Here is a 19,662-nt window from a genome sequence, read left to right on the forward strand (position 1 = left end):
TTTTAAATGTTAGCCACCCACTTAAGTTTTTTTTCTTGTTGGTTTGTTTGTTTTCGTGGAGGTCACAGTTGGTATTCAATTTCAATTTCCAAATCACCTCTGAAAAAGCACAGTGGAAGCTTGTTAAAAGTGAGGAGAAAATTATTTTCCTGGTAACCCCCGAGATGTGGTTCTCCGTATATGGTAGGGGAAGTGAGGTGATGTCATTAATGAAACTGTCTCATCCATCTTTTTCAAGAGTGCAACACCCCCTTCCTCCTCGCCACACAGAGTGCCATGGCAACGCTTGCACACACTTAATCAAGATTTGCAGGGCGAGTTGGAGGCCCAAAAGCGCAAGCAGGACATTGCTCAACAACAGATTCGGACACTAAAGAGAAGCTACACAGAAGCCCAGTATGCCGTAGACCGCCATGAGACTGATATTCAGGCTCTGCAGACTAAACTAGCGTCTGCAATGGCTGAAATCTTGGCTAGTGAAGAGGCGGTGGCCAGAATGCGAAATGAGCTCAAGCTAGAGCAAGATCGTTCAAAGGAACAAGAAGAGGAACATGGCCGTAGTGAGACCACCCTACGAGCCCAGCTGAAGGACAGTGAAGATAGACTCCGTGAAGTAGAGGCAAGTCTCTTAGAGCGAAACCAGGCCCTTAGGCACCTGGAGCGCCAACAAGCTCTGCAACGAGACCACATGAGAGAGATACAGAGGTTACAGGAGAGGCTGCAAGAAGTGACTGCTCGGTTAAGTGCTACTGAGGAGGGACAGGCACTGAAGGAAGAGCGCCTGAGAAAGGAACAGCATAGTATGCAAGAGAGCCATGAAAGGGAAAGACAGAATCTGTGTAGAAGATTAGCTGAGGCTGAAACTGCTCACAAAGACATGGAGAACAGACTGCTGGAGGCTGAACAGCAGGTGGAGGCCCTGTTAAGAGGGAGGCAGGCTTCAGGAGGGAAAGAATGCAAGGAGGAAATGCAAAAGTTGCAAGAGGAGCTGTCTCATAAGACTGGCATGGTTGAGTCACTGAGGGAGAGTGTGCGTAGGCTAGAAGAAGAGAAAGGTCGTCTAACTTGCCGCTGTCAGGAGCTTCTTAACCAGATTGCCGAAGCAGACCGTGAGGTGAATAAGCTCCGTAATCGTCTGGAAACGGAAGAGGCTGATTACAACACCCTGGAGCACTCATATGAGAGGGCTACCAAAGAATTTCAGAAAATTAGCCAGTTCCTTAGAGAAAAAGAAGAAGAGATCCGACAAACTAAGGAGATGTATGAGAGGCTGGTAGAACGCAAGGAAGACGACTTAAAAGAGGCCCTTGTTAAAATGACTGCACTTGGCAACAGCTTGGAGGAAACAGAACAGAAGTTGCAAGCTAAGGAGGAGCTTCTTTGTCAAATGACGCAAAGCCTCTTAGATAAGGTTGAGCCCTGTAGTGCTGAAAAGGATCTGCAAGCTAAGCTTGTGGTTGCAGAGGACCGTATAGCAGAGCTAGAGCAGCATCTCAATGCCCTGCAGCTGGGTTATGCTGACCTACACATGGAAAGGCAGCAAATCCCAGCACAGAGCAAGAAGGGACGGCTTAAAACATCTGTCTCCTTATCACCAAACACAGACCTCCCACTTTCAAAGACGGAGATCTCCCTAGATGACAAGGAGTCTCAAGCTAAGAGACCAAGGATACGTTTTTCCAGTATTCAGTGCCAAAAATACATAAATCTAGAAGGCATGGACACTAGCCATTTGAGCAGTACCTTTGCAGACACAAGACAAAAAGGTAATCAGGATGTAAATGAAGACATCCATCTAACTGAAGGAAATGTCTCCTCTGATATCACGTTCCCTCACAGTAGTGACCCAGAGAAGTTTATCTCTATTATACATGCTCTAGAGACTAAACTGCTGGCCACCGAGGAAAAACTAAGAAACCTGACACAGAATCTAGAAGAACGATCCATCCAAGCAGAACAGATATCCAATGTTGATCTAAAGCTGTCAGAAACAAAGCCTAACCCTGATAAAGATCTTAGTTGTGGAAGTGGGATGCAGCATAGTGCTGCCAATAAGCATTACGCCATGGCCCTGGTGTGTGTGGAAAATAGTCGTGAGAAAGTCAAGATTATTCTCAGTGGCTCTCATGATACCATTGATTCACAGCTGCACTCCTTGTCAGAGATAGAGAGCGATTTGTTCAATGCATCACTTTACATCAGACAAGGACAGAAGACGCTGGAAGAGCAATCACCAGTTGTCCATCCAAATGAAACCCCAGAGACTCTAGATAAAGATGCGTTGCACCTCTTTGCCAAAACTCTGTCTTTTGAGGCAGTCGTGTTGAACAAGATGGCTTTGTTAATACAGACTTCAAAGTCTGACGTCCTACAAACTCTTGCAGAGATATGGGAGGACATAGAGAACATTAAAAGGAGTGACAAAGATTGCTTGGCCATAGTTTATGCTGATGTCTTGACCAGGAAGTTGATGTTAGAGAGCGCATTTTGGAAAGAATTGGAGAAAGCTGAGACAGATGTTGCTAAATCCAAAGAGGGCAGAGTTTCAGCTGATGTAGATGTTGATGCCACCGTTATCTTTAACACCTTCATTAAAGCAGAACTTGCCTACTCTATTCAAAACCTTAAACACTGCTATGATGAGAAATTCAAAATTCTGAAAAGGGAGCTGACTGAAGCACGAAGCAACCTACATCAAAGGGAAATGGCTCTGAAAGCAATTGTTGAAGCTTCCAAAAGAGCTGATTTGAAAAATGTAATTAAAGAAGTCAAAAATAACTTTGGGTTCGGTAAACAAAGGTTAGCTGACATCCACCCCCCTGAACTTGCTCCCTACATGGAGCAGATTGAAATGGAGGAGGCTAGAGACCTAGCTGAGGAAATTGTAGACGAACACTTGGCTGGAGAAATGCCCTCTTGTGGTGTTGACTCTGTTGAATCAATGCAAAATGCACATGTCAACCTGGCTGATGAGCTTCAAAGACAAGCCGCAATCCTTCATAAGTATGCTCAAGAGATAGAAAGCGGTGGGAACCACCCTGGCCTGGCTAAAATGATCCATGCTCTTCTAGGGCACCAAACATCACACAATTTCACGAGTACCTCTCTTTGTATGCGCGAAGCCCTAATTCAGGCTCAAGTGGCTTATGTGGCATGTAGGTTACGGGCCATGCATGAACAAGAGTTGGGCTGGTGTAAACAGACAGGTCAGAACATGGATGATCTGGTCCAGCAGCATGCCCACAATGTCAATGCTATCCAAGAGAAATATGAAGCATCCTTACAGGAGGAGCGCCTTAACTTCTCACAGACAGTGGGCACTCTCCAGAAGGAGAACCAAACACTAAAGGGTGAGATCAGCAAACGTATGAACCAGCTCTCCCAGCAGCAAGACCAACTGGCTGTCCTGGAGGAGCATTTCCAGAAGGAGACTGAAGAGCTGAAGCGGAGGCACAAGCAAGAGCTCAGCCAAGCAGAGAAAGGCCGTGCCTCAACAGAGCTGGCCCTCATGGAGACCACAGCTGACAGTCAACGAAAGCTGGAGGTTCTACTGGTGGACATGGACACCATGGAGGAGCGGCATGAGAGTCATGTGAGGAAACTGGAGGAGCAGTTTGAACAGAGAATCTGTGAGCTCCAGCAAATCCACAAAGAGGAGCTGGACAAGTTACATTCCCAGTATGTGGAAAACATTCAATTTGTCCAAGAGTACCAACAGGACAAAAAAGGTCCTGATGTTTCCCATTTGCCTCCCTGTGATGAGGCTACTACACCAATGGAAGAGGAGGAGCAGGGGAAGGGGGAGAATGCACAGACTATGTCAGAAGTGGACTCCATGGTGGTTTTGAAGGATCGGATCCAGGAGCTGGAGACTCAGATGAACACCATGAGGGATGAACTGGAGAACAAGCACCTAGAAGGAGATGTGGCCAGCCTGAGAGAGAAATACCAGAGAGACTTTGAAAGTCTTAAGGTTTTTGCTCTTTCATTTTACCTTAGTGGATCTTTTTTTCTTTTTTTTTTTTTTTTTTAATAAATCAAAGTTGTAGATAAATAGTTATAGTTCAACAATCTACTAATATGTTTAAAAGATTTGGAGTTGGGAAATGGTGTGATTTGAGATTTGTAGATTTATGAAATTTGGAACCTAGATTACATCAGTTTGCTCAAAAATGTTAAGATACTTGTAATTGTAGTTTTTAGACATGTCCCAATCCCCCCATTAAATACATATACTTAAATAAATATGTAGTATTCACTCTGAAATGGGATAGCAATAGCTATGGTTACTGGGTGGATTGCCTCCTTCAGTGATCCCAACTTTCCATCTAGAGCCAATAGAGGGTCAAATGTATCATCAGCATCTTGTGATATATATCCACATCTATTAGATGGCTTGGCACAAAATGTGGTACAGGCATGGCCCCCAAATGATGAATCCTAATGACTGTGGTGATCCCCTGATCCTCTAGTGCCACCATTAAGTTTGCAATACACCTCAATGATAAAATGACATTATATAGGAGATACCAGGTTGGGACATCCCTATAAGTTGTACATAATGAAGCAAAGCAGTCCGCTGCAGGTTGATATCACTTGCCTCCAACATGGCCTCCTCATTTCGGCACCATTTCCCACATTCAGAAATAGCAGCAAGCTTATTAATCTACTCTATTAATGACAAAAATAGAGCTGCGCTGGATTAGAATTTCACTGTTTAACTGGCTCTTACTAACATAGCTGGGCTTTAGATTAGAAAAAGCATGCATGGCTTCTGTCACTGATTTTGCACAACACAGCATGGAGTCTAGTGAACCACTGATCTATAGTCACAAATACAAGTGTAAGTGGTAAGCACAAAATTCAATTTGATGACAGATTGTTGACCTTTTCTTCCCACAGGCCACGTGTGAGCGTGGCTTTGCAGCAATGGAAGAAACCCACCAGAAGGTAATACAAGACCTCCAGAGGCAGCATCAGAGGGAGATTTCCAAACTTATGGAGGAGCGAGAGAGACTGTTGGCTGAGGAGACTGCTGCCACGATTGCTGGTACAGACATGAACTGCATTACCACCCACATGCGCTATACATTAAACAAGACTGACATGCAGTAATTGAGTGTGTGATCTATCTTTAATGTAGCTATTGAAGCTATGAAGAATGCACACAAGGAGGAAATGGAGAAGACCCATCGCTCCCAACTGAGCGGACTGAACTCTGACATCGATGAACTTCGCTTACAATACGAGTATGTTTTCTGACAAGGACATGAAAGCTATTCAACTTTGCGAATGAGAAGCACTATTCCCTGGAAAAGAGTTTTGATGTTAGGACTTTTTCTTTAAACCGATGAGATGAAATTTCAGTTGATACTGTGATGATCTGACTGTTTAGGGAGGAGCTGCAGTCCATCCAGAGAGAACTGGAGGTGTTGTCAGAGCAGTACTCTCAGAAATGTCTGGAGAACGCTCACCTGGCCCAGGCACTGGAGGCCGAGAGGCAGGCCCTCAGGCAGTGTCAGAGAGAGAACCAGGAGCTAAACGCTCACAACCAGGTTTGAATGCACACACATGCGCCTGTACGCAGAAAAGCATGTCTGTCCACGGGTTCAAACATAACTTCATTCTGTCCAACAGGAATTAAATAACCGACTGACCGCAGAGATCACTCGGATGCGCTCCTGTTTCAGTGGCGAAACAGCGCTGTCACCACTTACCCAGGGCAAAGATGTGTATGAACTGGAGGTACGATATGTGTAAACACACACACATGCACACTCTAAGGATTTCCTTTTAATCTTACAAGTGTCTCTCCATCTTGTAGGTGTTGCTACGAATTAAGGAGTCCGAGATCCAGTATCTTAAACAGGAAATCCACTCTTTGAAGGATGAACTGCAGTCTGCTTTAAGGGTAAGCTAAACCAGTCTTTATGTTTTACAAAGTGCAAGTTTGATGAAGGTTTGTACCTGTATTTCTTCATGTCTTAGAGTAAAATGTAAGAGACTTCGAGGCACGATCAATGATTTCATTTTAACAGGACAAGAAATATGCCACAGACAAATATAAGGACATCTATACAGAGCTCAGCATTGTGAAAGCAAAGGCGGACTGCGACATCAGCAAGCTGAAGGAGAAGCTGCTCATTGCCACAGAAGCTTTAGGCGAGAGGACCGTCGATGGAACGGTCACATCTGGATACGGTAAAGAAAGCTTGTGCTCCATTTATTCCTGATAGATGCACAAACATTCCTACACACCTCAGATCTCTAGCAACGTGGCACTTATATCAGGCAGATCGATTTTGTAACGTAATATTAACATTACTAACACACAATATTATTTTTTTTCCATTTTATCTTCTGGACCCCCATGTTGAACATTTGTCCGGGATTACTACTTGTGATTTTATAGCAGCAAGTTCATATGAGTTTGAGTATGAGTATCAGTGTAATCTGACCTGGCTTTGTCCTCTTATGATCCAGCTCTGTTTTTAATTGATTTGATTCATAAATGGAACACAAACAGTTTCCTCCTCATCAGCAGCCTCAGGTACATCTTCACTTCCAGAGCTGCTGTCACCAAAACTCTCCACTAATAAAGAAACTGCTGCTTTGCATTAAACATGACATCCAGGTGCTGCATCATCATGTTATTGTGACAGGAAGCTGTTACAAACAAACTTTTTCTTCATTATGCCTTTATTTATTCATAGTAACAATGAGATGACGGCGCCGTCATGAGGCAAAACAGGACAACATTACCTGCTATCACTTGCATCCAGCAATAACAGCTGTACCACACTTACATAACTTGGGTCTCTAGTGACCCTATCAAGGTTTTAGAGAAAATGAACTTTAATCATTCAGACACCAGAACTGTTAAAAACAAAGAGTTTGAGGAATGCCAGCAAATGAGTGCTTGATTCAGTGAAACAAATGAATTAGAGAGGCTGTAATATACTCCACAGGTGTGTATCTAGCAGTTAAGAAGCATAACCAGTGCAACTGTTAGACTGGATAGGTATCGCTTTGAGATTGTTCTTCTTGTGATCCTGTCATGCTTCTTGGAGTTTGTTATAATAATGGCATGCCTTCATTGTGTTTTTAGATATCATGAAATCAAAAAGTAATCCAGATTTCATGAAAAAGCAGTCCAAGCAATCAAGAGGCGTAAGGTCAAAGGTGAGTTTTTTTAAATATTATTTTTATATTATCATTATTGTTTTTCCTTCCCTAATTACAGTCTGAAGTTCAGACAAACAGATCGAGTAAAAAACCTTTGCGCTCTCGAGCTGTCATTTCAGTTTGCTGTGTGTTGTGATGTGATGTTCAAGCCTTTGTCGCGCAGACGTTTATCACTGTTAACCGTTCAGCCACCACACCCTGTGGATATGTGTTCCACAGCTGGACGGTCGGGACGTTTTTACTCTTGTCCTGTAAGTTTGTCATCTGTCTGTTTTGTCCATCAGTCTGTCACTGAACAGGTCTCATGGGATAGCTGACACTCCCATTGTGGGATGATTCCCCCCCAACCCCCGCCCCAAGATGTGCTGTAGGTATATCCTGATGTAGAGCAAAGCATGCCCTTGCCACCCTCGCATGATCTCCACCAAACCCTTCCTTTTTTGCCCCAACCTGCACCACCAAAGCTGATTGCAGTGTCCACCCCTCAGTTGAATATCACAGGCCTTAGCATTAGCAGGTTAAAAACAGTGCGGTGCAGTCCTCCACTATACTCTGTTTTTCAAAGAGTTTCGCTGAACTGTGTTGTGAGAAAATCGATACCACTCTCACGTCTGTGAGGTAAATGCGATCTTAGCTTAGCATAAAGACTGGAAACAGGGCTGTAAGCAGGCTAGGTTAAAAAGAATCTGCCAACCAGCCTAAGGAAAGTTGTGGTTTTACAGTGGGTTGAACAAATGAGATACAACGTTCTAATTAGTGAGGTGTAGAGGTGCAGGTAGGTGAATTTGCTTTCTTTGGACAGAGCCAGACTAGCAGCCTAAAAATCCAACATAAAATGATGAAGTGTTTTCAGGTGATCATAGTTAATATTTAATAACATCATCCATATGTTGCCCTCCAAATTCACAGTAAGCTGACAGGGAGAAATGCAAGCTGTTTTGGTCTATGACTACTTGTGGATTAATCAGATCATCATACGTAGTCTATCATATTTTTTTAGGCAACATATCACATATGTTCCAACATTGTTTTGTTCTGCTGATGTAAAACTCTGTCTGTAAATGTTGTCTTGTGTCTGTTTGTGAGTTTTCAAACCCTTTAGTCTTTGAATGTATTTGTGTATTTTGTGCACCAGTAGGAACTCTTTTTGTGGCATGACTATTCCAGCATAACCACTTTTTCCTTTACATCTTTAAGTGAGATTGAAATATGCCGTCCAGAGCGGAAATAAGTAAAAAGAATTAAACCCTCTTCTCTGCGCTGTTACCATCTAGTAAGGGCAAATTATTTTCTTATCTTTAACAGAGCCTGAAAGAGGGACTGACTGTGCAGGAGCGTATGAAGCTTTTTGAGGCGAAAGATTCCAAAAGGATTTGAATATCGAGAGTCTGAAGTTTCTTTTCTCTTCTCTGACCTTGGTTTGAGGTCAGATTGCTACGGCCGTGCCAGCATCAGCTGAAGCCTCTCATAGGAAATGGAATAAATTTATTAAGGTCAGTTCTCAGCCTGGACCTGCTGCTTCCATGCCTCTGATACGTTTTGACAGATTTTTGTTGGATTTTTTTTTTTTAATTCATGGAAAAAAGTTTTATTGAATCAATCCTGTGTAAGGTTAAAAAATCCTTAGATGTACGATCTGTCCAAGTGGTGTCAAATAAGCTGCGAGAGGGATAAATGACAGCATTTTTATTGATCCTCCAGAATGCCAAAACAGACAGCAATACACAGTATGAATAATATATATTTCCCAATATGAATTAAGTATCTGCTGTATTTTATATTGTTACAGTTTCTATATCTAATAATTTTAATGTGTTTAATGTTGCACCAGTTCTGTTGTACATAACTACTGGATATATGTAAGAGTATGGTTTGCTATTGATTGTTGGGGCATCTGCTGTACTGTAACTATGGTTTGATTGATAGTGGAAATCAATGTGATGCTTAACTTGCTTATGTATGAGAGTTTTATAAAAAGGAGTGTCTGTGTGTGAAGGGGGTAAAGAGGGGTGGGATTGCACTTATCACTTGACTACTTAAGGAATCTTTTTTATTTGTCTAAAATTGGTGTAGTGACTTCAAGTCGATTATTGCAGTGCAACCAAACATCCTGACTTCTGTCAAATTTAGTGAACAACCGTGACTTGTTAGTGATGCTGGACTTTTTTTTTCCTTTCTTTTAAGTTTCTTAAAACCTGAATTTGTGTTTGCTCAGTTTTGACTTTGGTGTGAGAGCATCATCTCAGATAAACTATTTAGGACTTTGCATGACTGTACAGTATCATTTGAATTGCAGAATGATCATGTTGCCTCATTTTCCTACTTTATGCTTTAGTGTGGAACTCTTAACACTAATAAGCTTTGCTTTGCAAGTCCTACTGTTTAGGTGTTGAGATTGAAATGTTTTACTGTAAGCGGCAGTCTTGAAGCACTCGGCCCAGTCCCTGACCTCTCACTGAAATCTAGTCGTGCCTCAACTGAGTGAAGAATATTAAACATCCATGAAACCGTGCAGCTATGGATACACACTGTATAGTATTCAAACCACGCCTTGTATATATATATATGCCACACGGAAGACTTCTGTGTTTTGTTTTAAACTTGTACCTTGCTCACTAGCTCTATATGAAATATATATGAATATTTTTTATTTTCATTTGAATGTATAACGTCAAATAAATGAAGTGTTTGGAAATCTTGGAGGAATAATATTATGATATTACATTTTTGCTATAGCTAACTGAAAGGATGGAAATCCACATGATGATGAACCACTTTGGCAGTGGTGAATTGTGGTTAAGCTTTTCTTTCCATTGGAGGCTCCTCAGTCACAACAAGTTACTCAAGCAAACACAGTGTCTATCAGATGAGGTTTATTCTATTGTAATTCATCACTCCTACCAGGTGGAGTGAGGAAACCGCCTACCTAGAATCTAAATACAGATTTTAACTTCTTACAGTATTTTTCCCACCGTGCAGTCATATAAAAGGAACAGATTTATACAGTATTGTAGCTGTTTCAGACAGCATTTCTGAAATATTACAGTCACCAAAGCAAATCAGTTTAAACTTGTAAAACTGGCCTTTAAACCCATCCCTCAACTACTCTTGTACAGTTTTATCCAACTAAATTTTCTGAGGACGACTGAGATAAGTTTCCGCAGTCAGAATTCTTGCAAAAAACAGTTGAGCTTAGTCTACAGTAAGTCTGCACAGTGGACGGAGCTTTCAGACGCTAATGTACAAGCTGTAGAGAGATGTGTTCTTTTTATGTATTGTCTGCATTTATCTCTTAACTTTCAACAACATAAAACAGACATTTAACAAGCCACTGACAGGTACTTAAAGTGAAGTTATAGCTGCCAACTCATTCATATGAAAACCAATCACATATATCATAGAAACAATGCACACTACACTTAAAACGCCATGGAAAGGTCCTCAGGAAGAGTACCCAGCTGTATGTAGGAGCACTTTTTGTTAGGCAGCAATGATGGCTGTAGGAGATGAATGCATCATACTGGAATCTGGCCCCTGTTCCCTCCCTGCGTCCACGTAGTTTTGCCCTGAGGATGAGCAGCAGGTAGCGCAGAGCAGAGCCATGCGTGTGCCAGGCCACACACACACATACAAACAATACATCCACCACAGAGCAGGCGACGAAGAGCGTGAAGGAAACATGTTCGTAGGAGCAGGCCTTATCGTCAAACTGCCACAGGTAAGCAGATCTCCTGTCATTGTCACACTTCAGGTTGTACAAGTAGGACACCTGGAGGGAAGTTTAACAATAAAAGCAAGAAAATTGTATCATTTGAGCAGTCAAAGAAAGCCGTAGCCATGTATTTCTTATATAACCTGCAATAATACTTCTATTACCTGTGTATACGTGTTGTGGATGGCCCAGGTCTTGAACCAGGCATTATCACAGCTGCATGTAAGTGGGTTTTCTGTAATGTCCAAAAAACGCAATCTGGAAACACACAAACATGCACCAACTTTGCTGATTTTATCTGCAGTATATTAAGTTGATAATGGTTGATAGAAAGCATGGTTTGAAATCCTCTTTTAGACAAGTGAACATAATGTACATCAGACCATCTTGTGAGATTGTTGTTGGACAAAGTAAATTAATCACGGTGTCCAGACAACTGTAAGTTTAGGCCCAGGATGAAAGTGCATCAGTGGGTCAAGCAGGCGATGATGCACATGCACAAACATCAAGAGCAACAGGGTCAGGGTGGAAAATCTGAATTTATTTATGAGAAATATGCTAATTCACTAGGAGATTGCCACCAATCTTTGGAAAGGGGTGCAAACAGTCTGTTAGCTTAGCTTAGCATAAAGACTGGAAATGAAGGTACCCTGATTTTGTACAAAGGTTAAAAGAAAAACAAAAAACTTGCTAATTAAAACCTTATATGCTTGTTTGCTTGCAAAACCAAAACTGCAAAAAGTTGTAGTATTACGAGGGTTACCAGGCAACCAACAGAGAGGACAGGAAGTTACTGTGTCCGGCTGTTTGGCTTCACTGAGCATTAGAAGTGCTGGTCGGTGGATTTTGTGACAAAAGTAAAGAGTCAAACAACTGTTTCCCCCTTTAAAGGCTGCCAGCAGCAGCTTCATGGTTACCGTACAGACAGGAGTGAGGCTAACTCCTGGAATGCTAATTATCTCCATTCCATGAAGTGCTTTTTGCTAGCTAACTCAATAGCACTCAATTAACATAACGCTGTGTTTTTTGACAAATTAAGCTCATATCCATACATTTTGTGCAATATTACATTTTTCCTTTTACATTCTGTGCAATATTACATGTCATTTACTTTTTGTATATTTTATGCTTCTGTGCAATAGTGGTGACACTATTTATTGTTTTTAACAGCTACTGGGGTATTACATACTTTTTACATATTTTTATATATTTTTCTACATATTTTAATTTTCTTTTATATAGTCAAATTTCATTTTGTTTGAATGTTCTCTACCTCTGCTGCTATTTTTCTTCCCACTGCTATCACATGCTGCTGTAATGCCCAAATTTCCCCGGCTGGGGATAAATAAAGTTTTATCTTAACTTAGCTTATCTTATCTTAGCTCCTCTACCTTGGCAGAGCATCCAGCATCGTTTTGTCCACAGTGTGGAGGTGGTTCGACTGGACTTTGAGAATCTCCAGGGTATTATCTGGAGGCATCAGTTTAGCAGGCAGAGCATCGAGGTCTGCCCTGTAAAGAGTCAGCTTCTTCAGCTTCTTCAGAGGGGACAATACTGCGCTCAGGTTGGTCGTTTTCATAACCACCCCAGCCACGTACAAGAATTTCAAATTGGCCAGAGGAGCGAAGGCGTCAGGATGGAAGTCGACCATGATGCTGTGCCCGATGGCAACTGAGGTGAGTTGACTTGGACCTTGAAAGAAATGCGGTCCGATGTTACCAATGCCTTGACCTCCGGGACCCTGGTAGTTCATCTCCAGATACTCCAATTAGACATAGAAGACAGGTAAACATTGAAAGGTAGATTGATAAAGACAGTGCATCATCCATGTCAATAATTGACTTAAATTATATCTTACCTCTAGAGAAGTAAGGTTGATGAAAGGAGTTTCATAGGATTTAAAATGAAGTCGGTTGTTGTACAGAACAAATTTCTAGATAGATGTGTTAACAAATGGGCGGTGGGCAAAGCTGAGGAAAGATAAACATGCAAGCGGAGGATACTCCATACTTGAGCTTCTTTAGGTCTTGGAAGGAGCCTTCTTCAATGAAATCAATGATGTTTAAACTGAGGTTGAGCTTCGTTAGCCTCCGCAGCTTACTGAAGGGCTTCTTGGTGATGTATTTGAGCAGGTTGAACTGCAGGTAGAGCTGCTCAAGTCGAGTAAGGGCACTAAATACATTTCGTGTCAACTCTGTGATTTCATTTTTCATGAGGGACAGGCGAGTCAGGTTCTTAAGTGGGATGAACCAGTTTGGGTTGATGTCACGGATTTTGCTCTTGTCGAAGCTCAGAAAGGTGAGCTGGGTCAGGCCTTTGAATGTGTCCTGCTGAATGACGACCTTATTTTGATTCAGCTGCAGCGTTTTCAGTCCTTGGTAGTCAAACGTTGTGCGAGATATCTGCTTCAAACCGCAGTTGATGAGGTAAAGTCTGCTCGTGTTCCCCCTCCCCAGCGACAACCGGGCAACATTCCCCAGGTTTGCGTCCGCAATCACAACCACAGGTGGAGTGGCACAGTCCAGCAGGCTGGAGTTTATCTGAGGTAATCTGGATCCTTTCAAGTCAACCTGTATCAAAGTAAATGTGCGTAATGTTTCTTTAAAACACATTAATAAAAGAACATAGATTTTGCATAAACAACGAGATGCTGCATCTCAGCATGTGCACTTACTGTACCTCTACTCTCTTAAGTTGGTCCAGTCCTTTTAGCACTCCACAGATAGTCAACGGAGATTTCTCCACAAACAGAGAAAATGCCACCCAAGACAGATTCTTCTTTGTCTCTGCAGAGAGTCCCAGCAGCACTTCTGCTTTAACTCCCTGACAAAGCAGACTCTTCAGCCCGGGGTTGGAGGCAAAAACATCTGGCTGCAGCTCCAGCTTTGAGTTATTGGACAGCCAGATGTACTCGAGGGCAGGGAAACAGCTCACGTTAACCCTCTGGATGTTGTTTGCGAAAAGATCGAGCCGCAGAAGGGTGGAGGATCCATGAAAGTCTTCACAGCTGAAAACCTTGAGCCTGTTCAGAGATAGATTGACTTCTTGTATTGCCGGAAGGGAAATGAAGATACCTGGGGAGATTGTTTGGAGTATGTTGTGGGTCAGAAGCAGAGTTTGCAGCCCTGCGAGTCCATCAAAGGCACTGGAGTGGACGTATGAGATATTGTTGCAGGTGAGATTGAGAAAATCCAGGACATCAAGGCCTCTGAATTCTCCTCCTTTTAGAGAGACCAGCTGGTTCTGGCTCAGGTCCAGGTGTTTGAGCCCTAGCACCTGACTGAATGATGCAGGTGGGATGGCTTGGATCTTGTTGTTGGACAGGTTGATCGTTGTCGTGTTCTCTGGCATCATGCCAACGACATCAGAGAGGTTGGCGATGTTCCGGTTGAAGCACCACATGATGCCTGTCATGGGGAAGTTCTGAGAGCAGCCTCTAAAGCCAAAACCACAGCAGGCCGAGGCGCTGAGCAGAAGCAGGAACAGTACAGTTCGCACCATCAGCTTCTTCTGCACTGACCAAAAAAATCTAAAAATATGTTGAGAGAAGAGGGAAGTTAAAAAATAATCTAACAAAGTAGCTGTGCTGAAATTGCCCTGAAGAGACGAAGAATTTCAATGCGCAGATTTTTTTGCATCTTTGGGTGATATATCATAATATTGGTTATAGCCCCCTTAATGTTTAAGGTTTCTTCACTGTGAAACATAATTACCCTCTTTGATTTGAATATAGCAAAATGTAGATACAAATACAGTAGCTATAACCGTGAAGTGAAATAAACAAATCGTTCTTTCAGTTTCAAGCTTGATTTGATTTAACTATGTGACTGGATTTGAAATAGCATTCATTCTGCATGAATCAGTCGTAACTTAGCCTGAGGAGCCAGAGTTGCAGTGAATGGTCAGAGTCAGGCAACAAAGGAAATCTGGCCTTTCTTTTACTTCTCTGGCCTTCATAACTGCATGCAGGAAATCACCGTTAACGACCTTTACACACCTTATTGTTAAAGTTCGATTTTCTTCTTTTACTTCTTGCAGTGTGACCGTCTTCTTACTCACTTACAGCACTGGCTCACTTCCTGCACCCTGGCTCTACAACATTATGTTTTTCATTTGAATATGTAAATTAACTTGAATTTAGTCTAAATTTGATTTTTTTGCAGCACCATTAAGTATATTCCAACAACTTACCTTTTTTCCTCTTCTTATGCTGCTCTAATACACCACAGCTCTATTCTAACTGGCATCAGTTCTCTAAATCTCTGTTTGGGGAAGGATTTTTTCACACTGTTATGTATGGACTTACAGTGACTGATTGTGACGTTGTCAAATGACCAAGAAAGAGATCATCACAGTGAGCTTCTATCATTTCTTGCCTTGTTTTGAGCACTGTGTCCGAACTAATCCATAAAGGGTCGTGAAGCAGCAGGTTTTTATTCAACCAATCAAGAGGTGACCTAATAATAAGCTGAAGACTGATATCAGCTGATTAAATGAGTCCAGCCTGGTGTGCTCCTCCTTGGTTGGAATGAAAACCTGCAGCCGCACGGCCATTTGTGGAATAGTCTGGACATGCCCTGTGTAAGTGCTGAATACATCATGCTGTCCATCTGGCTCTAAATCATCTGTCCACAAGAGGGCGCTATCTGCTTAGATCCTGATTTAAGTGAACTACAGAAATTTCATGTCTGCAACACTCAAATTAGCATTTAGCAGAACCCGTGAGCCAGCCAGAGACTTTGTGCCAACACTGAGATTCAGCAGCTCTGTTGCCTCTCTTTATGCACAACGACTGTAAAACCTTAGATTAATACTGACAAAATCTTTGTTACAAAAATGTCAATGTCATTTTTTGGCCGAAGGAATTTTTACAGCCTTACTTTAGTGAGGAAAGACTGATGGATGTTTTTTCTGTATGAATGCACAAACACAGTTTTTTTTTTTTAATATATATGTATGTACATATAATGTACGATAACTGAAAATAAAAATCTTACTCAGATCATGACAATCTTACTTAGATACCAGCTTTGTTTTTATGGACCAGTTTGTAACATTTAAACATGATTTTTGTAAGAACTTGACAAAAGTAAAAAAGATGAGGCCGACATTTTGACCTCTCCAGGCTGAACATCCACTGTGGGCTCTTCTGGTCGTGGCAGCTGACCTTTCCCGCTTCCTTCCACCTGTTCAGTGTGAAGGTGGTGAAAGGGCCAGAAGATGCGTGGCGGCCCAACGCTAGGCGGCAGGTAGCCCTCTGTTTGGTCTGTGTGGAGCTCGGCCCCCGGGGCCCTGACCTTTGCAGGGGTAGGATCCTGGATCCACAAGCAGAGGCAGAGCAGGTGAACTCTCTGATGGCAGTTTAGCTTAAGGAGCTGCTTCACCTTTAGCACAGCCGCTCGACGATGTCAGGACAGGTAGGGGAGAGTCAGATCTGTTTGTCTTTTATTTAGACTAAAAATGGCCTCGAGGTCTTTCCCAGCGGGCCTCAACATCAAACTGATGAACATAACTGATTTACACCATTGGATCCAAATATTATTATTTCATTATATTGTGTGTATCTTGCTCCTTTCTCTTCCCGGTTATTATTCCACTTTCCCAAAAAGAACGACACTCTTTGTTTTCTATTCATTTTATTCAAAGAAATACAGTGTGTTTAATACAATTGATTGTCATCAAGTGAAATGATGCAGTCCAACATGACATCATCCATATAAAACCATTTACCCTTTAAAACATTTTACTTACATTTATTGTAATTACAGTATTTACAAATCCATTCAAAGGATTGTCTCTCAACATGATTTTAATGGACTTAATTGTTCAAATGAGGCAGATGGAAATTATTAAGTGCTGATTGTTACATTTTAAAATTGTTTTTAGGGGAATCTTATTGTAACAATCAATGTCCATAGTGCATTTGTACGACTTTTCTTTCATTCACTCTCTATATGTTTATAAGGTGCATAATGTTTGAGTTGTTTTTGTGAAGATAAACTGAAAATAAGAGTGAGAGCCCTCGTCCAGCCAGTGGAAAATCAAAGACATGCCAGTAATGATGAAGACAACTGCACTGAACGACTGTGTGGGATCATGTGTTCCAGTCAGAGGAGCAGACATTTAATTGTCAGCAGCTGTCAAAGGGCTCGGGGGACACTGGGCTTCTAGTCGCTGTATGGACGGGGGTCTCTTTGGGGCTTTGGCAGAGGAGGGGATGTCAGTGAACACCACTGATCGTCCGTCAGGGCAGAGCAGGACGCTGGAGTCCGCCTCGCACTTGGTGGTTCTGCTCGGCCATAAAGCCTCAGCAGAACTGGGCCGCATGCCAAGACCACCGGGAGAGAGAACCTCAGTGTTCACCACCGACGCCTGACTCATCTTGATCAGCATGTCCAGCGACTGCTTACGACTCTCCAACGAAGCCTTCATCGCCTTCCTCTCGCTCTCGTTGTCCTCCTCCTCCTTTTTATCCTCCAGCTCCTCGTCCTCGTCCTCGGTCTCTGTGGTGTTGCCCTTAAGGCCTCCATCCTCTCCCATGCCGTGGTCGCCGACCGAATCCGACGAGCCCCTCTTGACCGACAGGTCGAGAGGCCCGTCGCTCTGGCGAGCTGTCCGCTCCAGCGCCTGGTGGATGTGGGAGAGCTCGCTGCGGATTTTGCTCAGGTGTTCCCAGAGGTGGCGCTGGGCGGGAAGGTCCTCCTTCTCCAGGTGGGAGATTTTACGCTCAGCCTCCTGGTACTCCTGCAAGGCCTTGGAGAGGTCACTGAGGAGAGCAGCCACCGACTCTGATGCTCCCTCCCCCATTGTCCGGGCAGCAGTCGACTCCTGGCTATTGGGTCCCCCACAGGTAGAAAAAGAGGAGGTTTCACTGGTGGGACTAGTGAGAGGATCGCTGTACCACAGTTCTGTGGGCCGGGTCTGCAGCTGAGCATCCTGTAAACTGAGCATGGGAGAAATTTAGGGCTTTTCATTTGTAAATATATAACATTTGAGACCACAGTAACAAAATGAAATATCCCTGCAGGTATAATATTCCTTGTAGATAATTACGTGATGGAAAAAGTGTTGATTGTACTCCTGCTGCCACTTCTTTTACTACTTGCAATAACTGTTACAAAATAAGGAAATTTTATGCAAATCTTTACCTGCCGTGGAAGAGTTTGTCCGCTGCCATGTTAAGAGTGGATGCAGTCTGAATATTCTTCAGCAGGTCCAAAGTGAAACCCATGGCCGGCTTCTTCTCCACAGGCACCTCATGGTTCCCCAGTGGGGCCCCTGTCCTCTTGAGCCCCCAGCTCGCTTTGCCTTCCTTGGCTGTAGCCTGCAGTTTATCCCCCAACCTGTAGCCGTGGTCAGGGGAGTCTCTCTGAGGTGACACCCAGCCAGCAGGGGAGACTGCGGTGGTCCCTGGCCGCAAAGCCGGCACTTTCCACAGGTTAACTTTCGGCTGGAAGCCGGACAGGGGATTCGCTTCTAGGCTGTTTGGGGAAGTCTTGAGCACTTTGCTGGCATCGCTCTGACTGGAGGCCGGACCGAATGTGTGCTCACACAGGAAGGGGTAGTAGAGTCGAGGGGGGATAAGAGCTCTGTCGGTGTGGGTGCTGGAGGCTGGGTGCATCAGCTGGGCAGCCGACGCCAGGAAGGGAAGCTGGGCGAGCTGCGCATGCGTCTGGGCGGTGACAGCTGTGGCAGCAGTGGGAATGGCTGAGTTCATGTAGGAGAAGAGGCTGGGGCTGATGGGGTAGCCCACCCCGAGCATTGACAGGTTGAGTCCAGTGGGATCCTGGTAATCCACCAGGTTGGGTGGGGGAGGGTAACAGGGGATTGAACTGCTCACTCTCGGCTGAGCGCCTTCGGCTTTGGCCTTCGTGTGGCTGGACGCTAAGAGCCGCCACTGCTCTGACAGCAGGCCAGGAGCTGTTAGACAAGTCTTGGACAGCTTGTAGTGTTTGAGCTGAGCCTCGACCTCTACTGAGCGTGCTCGTAAAAGCTGATCCTCCAGGGAGAGCATGTCAGCCATCAGAAGCTCTGACTCTGGCTGCTTGGTTTTCTTGCTCGCACTCTCCACGGCGTCTCCTCTGTTGTTTCCGGAGCTCTCTTTCGTCTGCCCAGCGACCTCTACTCCCTCTCCTCGCCCCCCGTCCTCTTCATCTCCTGGTCCCTGGCTTTCCCTGTCCTCACCTTCCTCCTCCTCAGCCCTTTGTTGACTTTGTCTCTCCACAGTCCCTGTTACCTGCTCCAGCCCATCCTTCCCAGTAGCTTGTAGGCCGTGTGCCTGCTGAAAGGGTCGGAGCTGCTCTGGGTGCAGGATGTTGCCCTTTTTATACGGCCAGTCTGACTCTATGAGCAGAGAAAGGGAGTTCTTGCACAGGCTGTACTTCATGTGGTTGTACAGATGGGACTTCTCCATGCAGGTGAAGGGGCACTGGAAGCATTTGTAGTTGTAGGGTTTGCCCCATGGCCGGGGAATATAGTGAGGCTTCTTCGGCTTGCGCTCCTTGTGCTTGCTGGCAGACGTCACTTTACAGGCGTCGTCCTTGGACATGACTGCTTCTTGATATTTATAAAGATTATGCGATCGTATAAAAATGATGATTAATTCAAGATAGATTTGTAGGTTTTCTATCTTTTGTGTGGCAGGTAGATGAAAGTGAGCATCTCTTGAACCTGTGAACGCACAAGACAGTTTCTTATGAACGAAGGTGATACTCATAAAAACAGTTAACGTCAACAGATCAGAAACAACAAACTCAGATCAGATA

General features: G+C 43.6%; 2 protein-coding genes and 1 pseudogene across 8 annotated transcripts in view; 1 reads left to right on the top strand and 2 right to left on the bottom strand.

Annotated features, from left to right (window-relative positions):
- Window positions 1–9,880, top strand: part of si:ch73-103b11.2 (protein outspread) — a 49,277-nt gene extending 39,397 nt beyond the window's left edge. For 6 of the 7 annotated variants that reach the window (XM_041962115.1, XM_041962114.1, XM_041962116.1 and 3 more), the window contains 9 exons: window positions 239–3,973; window positions 4,903–5,050; window positions 5,144–5,249; window positions 5,396–5,555; window positions 5,638–5,745; window positions 5,825–5,911; window positions 6,039–6,201; window positions 7,109–7,182; window positions 8,491–9,880. In XM_041962115.1, the coding sequence (XP_041818049.1) occupies window positions 239–3,973; window positions 4,903–5,050; window positions 5,144–5,249; window positions 5,396–5,555; window positions 5,638–5,745; window positions 5,825–5,911; window positions 6,039–6,201; window positions 7,109–7,182; window positions 8,491–8,562 (4,653 nt within the window). In that variant the 3' untranslated portion in view covers window positions 8,563–9,880. Of the gene's footprint in view, window positions 1–238; window positions 3,974–4,902; window positions 5,051–5,143; window positions 5,250–5,395; window positions 5,556–5,637; window positions 5,746–5,824; window positions 5,912–6,038; window positions 6,202–7,108; window positions 7,183–7,469; window positions 7,553–8,490 lie in introns of all 7 variants that reach the window. The other variant, XR_006007872.1, reaches the window with a different exon arrangement.
- Window positions 9,881–10,081: 201 nt separating this feature from the next.
- Window positions 10,082–15,146, bottom strand: LOC121624937 (annotated as a pseudogene).
- A 1,874-nt stretch (window positions 15,147–17,020) lies between these two features.
- On the bottom strand, window positions 17,021–19,445 carry prr35 (proline rich 35). Its single transcript, XM_041963391.1, has 2 exons — window positions 18,046–19,445; window positions 17,021–17,840 (listed from the first exon to the last, which is right to left on the bottom strand). Exons 1-2 carry the CDS (start codon window positions 19,443–19,445, stop codon window positions 17,021–17,023), a joined length of 2,220 nt encoding a protein of 739 aa, XP_041819325.1.
- Window positions 19,446–19,662: the final 217 nt, after the last annotated feature.

Source organism: Chelmon rostratus, chromosome 21 (assembly GCF_017976325.1).
Source record: "Chelmon rostratus isolate fCheRos1 chromosome 21, fCheRos1.pri, whole genome shotgun sequence".
In the NCBI taxonomy this organism is placed as follows: Eukaryota; Metazoa; Chordata; class Actinopteri; order Chaetodontiformes; family Chaetodontidae; genus Chelmon; species Chelmon rostratus.